At 49.1% G+C, this 7,325-nt stretch overlaps 3 protein-coding genes across 3 annotated transcripts in view; 1 reads left to right on the top strand and 2 right to left on the bottom strand.

The window, feature by feature from the left end:
* BDV14DRAFT_190495 (putative kinesin light chain) overlaps positions 1–2,713 on the bottom strand; it is a gene marked incomplete at both ends in the record, with an annotated part of 3,971 nt that extends 1,258 nt beyond the window's left edge. Inside the window, 3 exons of the mRNA XM_073771346.1 lie at positions 48–67; positions 104–1,480; positions 1,630–2,713. Coding sequence (XP_073627164.1) covers positions 48–67; positions 104–1,480; positions 1,630–2,713 — 2,481 coding nt within the window. The remainder of the gene's footprint in view (positions 1–47; positions 68–103; positions 1,481–1,629) is intronic.
* Positions 2,714–2,847: 134 nt separating this feature from the next.
* Positions 2,848–3,913, top strand: BDV14DRAFT_175447 (uncharacterized protein; the record flags this gene model as incomplete). Its single annotated transcript, XM_073769071.1, has 4 exons — positions 2,848–3,118; positions 3,172–3,283; positions 3,351–3,513; positions 3,579–3,913. Coding segments are annotated over exons 1-3 (344 nt in total), but the record flags the coding sequence as incomplete, so codon positions are not given.
* Positions 3,914–4,917: 1,004 nt separating this feature from the next.
* BDV14DRAFT_209511 (cytochrome P450 monooxygenase) lies at positions 4,918–6,669 on the bottom strand (the record flags this gene model as incomplete). Its single annotated transcript, XM_073775663.1, has 2 exons — positions 4,918–5,625; positions 5,680–6,669. 2 exons carry the CDS (start codon positions 6,667–6,669, stop codon positions 4,918–4,920), a joined length of 1,698 nt encoding a protein of 565 aa, XP_073627162.1.
* Between the last annotated feature and the right edge of the window lie 656 nt (positions 6,670–7,325).

The following is a 7,325-nucleotide window of genomic DNA, read 5'->3' as shown; positions in this document are numbered from 1 at the left end:
AGGTTTGCCATGCTGGTCAGAGTGTCAGGATGCTCAGGACCAAGCACCTTCTTTGACCCTGCTAGATCTCGTCGGTGCATGGCCTCGGCCTCCTTATACTTACCCTGGTCATCAAGTACTGAGCCAAGCTGGCTAACACTGGTAAGAGTATGAACATCATGTGTTCCGTAGGCTATTTCTCGCATTTCTAGGACGTTTCGAAATATAACCTCTGCCTCGTCGTATCTTCCATCACTCTGCAGACAGCTTCCTATTCTTGTCAGGAAGTCATGGTAGTTGTCCTGGTGAGCCTGGAATTCTGCGCTATTTGCCAAATACAGTGCATGAGGTAGGTAGTGCCTCCACTTTTGTCGATTGTCATGGTTGCTATTTGGAAAACTCTTGTCCAAGTGGTCGGCAGTCTTCTTGATCCAACTCTCAAGCGTCTCTCTTTCCCTAAGCCAGTTACGAGTGGCAAGATGCACAAGACGATGAAGACTAAAAATGCCGTCATCAACCTGTGTGGTGACAAAGGAATATGCTTTGAGAAGCCCTAATGCTTCGACTTTTCGCTTTGCCGACGTCGTAGCCGGAAAAATCGACTCTGGTATATCTCGTGGATTGATGCAAGCCATGAATGATAGACAGTCGCTTGCTATTTTATCCACTTGCTGGATCTGTAAGAAGGAGACCAGCCAGGTCGTGGACACTGGGTTCTGGATCTCTGCGTAGCGTCCGTCGTCCTCAAACTCCTCGCCAAGCATTTCTATTGTGCTTGCCTCCTGTTCACCCAGCAATGACATGTATCTTGCTAGGGAAATGTCGTTTTGGTTAATATAAGCCGCTGCTTGGCTAATTGCTAGAGGAAGAAACGCAAGCCGCTCAAGAAGCGCGTTTATCACATCATTATCTTGCAGAAGATCCTTCCGCATGAGCAATTTCTGGAATATCTCCTTGCCAGTCGTTTGATCCACATCAGGAATGGAGAGTATGTTTGGTCCTGCCAGCTTTAATGCAAGCTGCAGGTTGCGCGACGTGAAGAGCACATGGCCATTCTCACTCCAAGGGATAATATCCTTGAGTGGTGGTGCTGGTAGGTTGCCCTTGATCCACATATCCATGTCATCTGCATTGTCAAAGATCAGGATCCACTTCTTGTCTATTTGACTTAAGTAAGTCCTAAGACGCTCTTTTACTTCTGCCGGCTCCACATTATGGAGCCCTACCATTTGTGCAACAGTCATGAAAGCCTGTTCAACAGCCTCATAGCTAGTGCACGGGATCCAGAAGATTGAGCATTCAGGATCTTTATCTCGCAGCCGGTAAGCTAGCTCTAGCACAATTTGGGTCTTCCCCACACCACCCAATCCAGTAATGGCAAGCTTTCTTGGTCCATCTAGCACAGAGATTAAATCCTCTAGCTCGTGGATTTGTTTCTGGCGGCCCACAAAATGCGGGTTTCTAGGGAAGGCAATCATCAGGTGACCTTTTTTGCACGCATCTATTAGGGATGATAAGTTATCTGACAAGAACACTTCTCCTAGACGCTTTACTAACCTGCATGGTTCGCAGCAGATGATCTGGGCGGATGCTCTTCGAGAAGGCCACCATGATAATGTGTGTTGTAGGTAATGCTCCTTATATTCCGACCAGCAATTGGGGAATGTGTAGGAGTGTTTATCTTCTGAAAGGGTGGCATTGGCCCAGTTGTCCCGTGGATTTTGCGAGTGTTAGGCATCCAATACTCCAAAAATGCCTTTGCCGCGGAGGCTCCGGTCGCAGCTGCGTATGCCTGCCACAGGTTATTCTTGTGACTGTCGGCATAGTCACAAACACCCTTAATAATAATGCTTGGAACAGTGTCCCATACCCCCGCCCCCTCCATCTCAAAGCCAATGACCTTCTCTTTTCGAGCTATCTCATCACGGTGCTGCCCAGATTTCATAATCATGTCGGCAGAAGCAATGGTCCCGATATATACCAAGGGTGGAAGAGCATCTAAAGTCTCTCGACATCGGACTGCTTGATTATTGTTGCAACCAACATAATTGCAGTCCTTCCCCAATGCCTCCTCACACATCTGATCTGGTAAGTCACTCCTTGAACAGGAACACTCAGTAGAAGCAGGAGAGGAATGCTTATGATAATAGCAGGCCTGGAAAAGAATATCGCTGGCCCTAGGATGGCTCCACTTGTCCCCAGTTTGCTGAAGAAAGTCAAGATACTCTTGTGTCTGGCTCTGAAGTTCCCTGCGAGCATTCTCTGCACGAAGGCCATTTAGAAGAGCCCGAATCTCCCGACCTGGCCTTCCCAGCGTGTCCTTGACCCCAGTCTTCCGTTGGAAACCGCCAGGGTATTGTCTGCCAAAGTCATATTCAATCACCGAGTCACTGATGATCACATCACCAAGGAATATGTTTTGATACTCTGGTGGCGGCGGGGCGCCTCCACAGATTCCAACAACTAAAGCCAGCCTGACCGCCGGGTAGCTAACTAGCAAGCTGGATGCAACACCAGCCGCACTTCCCTTGCCCATTCCAGGCATATAGCACAGCACCACATCGTGCTTGCCAATCCGTCCATTGATATATGCATTTGCGTCGCCTTGTTGTTTGCTGTAGTATTTTCCCAGCCGATCATAGGTTTTATCAAACAGGGCTTCGACCGCTTCCGCCTCGAGAGGGAGGGCACAGATGATTGCGATTGCAAAATCGTCGCGGCTTCTCGGTCGCATTTCGCAGCACGGATTATGGAAGGGTTTCGAATAAAGATAGAGATTTAAGCAGACTTGCTATCTGAAAGTTCTATATAAGAGGACCTGGAGATGGAGGGTAAGCAGGGCTGAAGTCGTGGGGACGCTGAGGCAGTTGCGTCCACAGCCTCGCAATCTCTACTTACCAACCACAGGGCTTCAATAGCCGCCCAGAAGAGGGGCAGTGCAGATGTCAGCGCCACATCGTATTTCCGAATCAAAAACCGCGTTCATCCCGAGCTGATTTTTCTACTATTTGGTATATCCCACAATTATCTCGACTGCTGCGAAATTGGATTGCATACATCCAGTCTAAAGATGAACAGCAATAGTACTAAATTTCCAGGCGTCGGCCGATCCACTGGAGGCGTCGAAACTCTTTATGAGGTGACTGGTGTTTCGAGTCCTAGTTGAGTGGCAGAACACTGAAGCATCCGCAGGACAAAGTTACTCATGAACCAAAACACGAGAACGCGTCAAACCCGCGGCAAATGATCCACGCCCCGAAAGAGGCACCAGTCGCAGGCCGCGACATCGCGGATATTTCCTACAGTAAGGCTTTTTCGAGTCGACACACCTATGTCTAGATGTCTGCTGATTCGATCTGTGATATGATTAGCCGGTCGTACAACGGACGACAATGCAGGCTCCACAGATTCTTCTGAACCAGCTGAAGATCCTAGGGCGGATGAGGGCAGCAGTTCCCCTGCGATCCAAGAAATAACATTTCCTGTGAGGTCACCTGTTGCTGGGCGTGATATCGGTAATATTACTTATTGTAAGTCAATTTCTAGCCTTTGTGATAAAGACTGGAAGCTCCAGCTTGCTTACAACTTGGCTCAACTAGGAGCTTGGAATGACGCAGCTGCAGTTTCCTGTCATGGACGGGTGCTAAGATGCGACGTAGCTTTGATGACATGATCTTTTGCTGAAAGAAGTCCACTGCGTACTTACAGTGGTGAGCACTATGCTTATAACTATGAAGTCTCAAGGTTTCATTCCGTGAAGTATGTAGATAGCACGCGACAGCGAAATCTTTGTGACGCCTCGGCGAAGTCCAGCACGGCGTTAACCGTTTTGGCCCGCGAGATGATGTCTGGATTTGTCTGATAGCGTGATCCTACGTTCTGCCCGTGTATCTACTTCGTTAGCCTGTTCTGAATACACTCCTGAGTCCGCACCTTGACAACCCTTTATCAATTGCCATCACCTTCCAGGGGTGTTTGGCAGAGCATGCGCCAACTGCAATTGGCGTAATAATGCTAGTCAGTGCTCTATATAAGATAAATTATGGGATGTACGTGGGGAGATATATTAGCCTGGTCTTCCTATTGGGGAACAGGGTATACAACCAGGAGGTGCTGTGGATTGTCCAATTAACTTGGATGTGGTGGAAGGTAATCGCGAGAGGCCAATTAACTTGGCTCTCATGGATGCAATTGACCTGGTTTTGGACGAGGAAAAGGTGGTGAAGGAAGGCAAGGAGGACAATCCAATTATTCTATAACCAAAGTAAAGCTTGCACCTTTGCATTCGTGCTTAGGATAAGTAGCCATTTGGTAAAATAAAGCATGTACAATTAGATGGGTATTCTGCAGGCAGAATACTAGCGTTTACCGGCCACGTGAGTTTCTATCCTTTTGTTCAAATAGGCCTCCGTAAGTATTTGATACGTCTCTATGAGATCATGTGATCACTAGCGGCGTGGCCGCTAGCTACTCCAACCCCCTGAGGATTCGACCCCAATAGAAAGATAGAGACGTCGTCTAGAAGAGTCTATCGAAGCAATAGAATTGAGCCCAATCGTTAAAGGCATCCGCTCCTTAGTAGGCTACGTGCGTGTAGTCGATACAGACGTCATTCTGCCCTCTCCTTCCCCTGGGCCTGTATTATTCATAACAAATATCTCGCAGAATTAAAGGTCAGATTGAGGGCATTCTTCCAAATTACACCCCTCGCACCCCAGATGTCTCAACGGGATTCGTTTAGCCTAACTCCAACAGTTATATCAAACATACCTATATTAGCTCCTTTAGTGCTCACAGGTACCAAATTTAGCGCAGAATTGAGGACCAAGGCTCCGCTTAGTGCAAAATGTTGTACGTTAGACAGTTCTGGAGAGAAGCCTAGCGTATAGTGTCCTGAATAACACGCATTCTGGCCCCGTAAACAATCATGAACAAACACTAGTAATCCACCCTAGCAAGCTTAACATAACAGCTCGTTGGCCCATGCGTCATGCTATCTACGGCCCCATACCCGCTCAATTCCTCCGGACATTTCTGCAGCTCAAAGTGCCAGACAATTAGCGTCAGCAGCAGCCTCATCTCCACATACGATAACTTCCTCCCGTAGCATCCGCGCTCCCCAAGACCGAACGTAAGCATTGGTCCTGCGGAGGGGTCAAAGACCATCTTCCCATCTTGCTCGTCGTCGCGCACAAGCCATCGCTCGGGCATAAACTGCGCCATGTCCTTGGGGTCCCACGACCGGATTGTTTCCTTGGCTGCTAGACAACTCGGTGTACGTAGGGAATCGTCAATTGCAAACGCCGGTGTGAAAATACTCGGTCCGTTACCCATGAAAAATACCTCTGTTCCCTTGGGGATCCAGTGGCCCAGGACTTGCACGTCAGTCAGTGTAGTCCGGATAACGGCGCTCTCTGTAAGCGAGCACCGGATGATCTCTTCTACGACGGCGTCACGGTAGTGAATGGCTGTGCCTGTGATTTCTTGAGCAGATGGCAATCTCCTCTCCGTTACTGCGTCCATGTGCGCGGCACGGAGCTCCGATCGAAACTTTTCCTGAACGCCGGGGTTGTCAGCTAGGAATTTGAGACCCCATGATAGCGCCGTTCCTGTGGTATCGTGGGCGCCAATTAATAGGCCAAATATCTAAATCTTTGTTAGTAATAGGTTGGATGGCCTGAAACATGGAGAACTATTTACCTCGTCGTAAATTCCACGGCAGTGAAGCATGGGTGCCCTGTCTTCCTTCGCGGCAAGCAATGTCTCGCGGCGGAGGACATCGTCAATGGCGCATGTAACGTCACTGTCGTCTTGTGCGTAGAGCTTCTCTTTAGACCTCTGGATGGACTTTTGGATCTCCGAGTTGGTGAAGTTCTCTTTCACCTTGTAGGCCTTTCGCATGGCAGGTGTCTGTCTCAAGACCCAGTGAGCTAGCTTCGGCATGGGCGACTTGACCGTTGTCTGAACACTCTGCGTCAGTGTAAGGACTGACTGAACAGCCTCGGAGTAAGGCGATGTCGGCAACTCCAAGGGCGAACCAATATCAATATCATCACCGTTCACAGCATCCCGCGGGATCATCCCCCTATACAGCCTTGTATGAGCCTTGAGCACACTATTTTTCGGATCCACGCCGAAGGTGATATTCCAGATCGTGTCTAGCGCAGTCTCATGCACGTCCCTGGAAACAGCAAACGGCCTCCCACCACCAAGCCTCATCTTCTCCTCCCAAAGTGCGAGAAGGTCAAGCCCAACAGCATGAGTATGCGGCGCCGCAGTCCCATTCAGAAAGCTCGGCGTCATAAGACCCTGCACCCACTGTCTATGCCTCTTGAATTCTGCATCTGTCGGAAGAATAAAGTGGTTCTCAGGCGTGAGGCCGCCCGAAATCTCGCGGAAGAAGTGGGACCGGTCGAATTCTCGCGCTCGGCGAAGGAGGATATCTTGCGTCTCACGGTAGTCGGCGATAACGACCCAAGGCTTTGCTAAGGGGCGCGTGAAGAGCTGGATTATAGGTGAGTTCAGCTTGGTTGTTTGCGCAGTGACCCAGTCGTAGAGTTGGCTTGTTGTCTTAGTGTGTGCGACCATTGGGCCTATGTCGCCGAAGAGGGACTTTACGGCGTCTTCGTTGTAGGGGATGCCTGGGATGGGCTTTGGGAGTGCCCACTGATAGAATAGGTAGAGAAGCATCAGGAGTCCGATAACGCCTAGGTAGGCATCTGGGATGATACTTGAGACTGGGGAAGAGAATGGGTCGATCATTGTGGAGGTTCTCGGGTTACTGGAGGCAAGGTAGAGCCGTCTGGAGGTAAGTTTGTATTCTGAAGCATATTGATTGATTCAATGATTCTGCAATGCTTTATAATATCATTTTGCGTGAGATATCATGACTTACACACCATAAACCCCCCCGACACTCCTTGCACCTCATCTGAGAATTTCAATATGCAGAATTTGGCCCTAGTATAGAGCAACTTGGACATATTCAAGGGAGAGTGGAGACAGACGGGGCTGGTAAAGCGGCCTCACACTAATCTCACTCGGCACCTACCCGACTTTCTGGACGCGTTGAAGCCACACACCGGCTGGTTAGTAGTATGTGGGTGACCACATGCGAATCCCTGCTGTTGTTTATTTTTGTCCTTTTTTTTTTTTTTGTTCATAGTCCCTACTAGACCCTGAAGCCCTCCAAAATACATCTGCCAAGCCTAATTGCTGACGTGGCACTTTCTCGCAACCCCATTGGAAATAGTGACCCGATTATGGGGATATCAGGTTTCACTGGAAAGATACAAAGTGAGGGCAAAGGTCCCGGTGGTCAGTGGATTCTGGGTTATTTCTGTGGA

Source organism: Aspergillus stella-maris, assembly GCF_047715825.1.
Source record: "Aspergillus stella-maris strain CBS 113639 unplaced genomic scaffold BDV14scaffold_35, whole genome shotgun sequence".
Classification (NCBI taxonomy): Eukaryota; Fungi; Ascomycota; class Eurotiomycetes; order Eurotiales; family Aspergillaceae; genus Aspergillus; species Aspergillus stella-maris.
The sequence above is the reverse complement of the archived record's forward strand: the minus strand, read 5'-3'. Positions and strand labels throughout refer to the sequence as shown.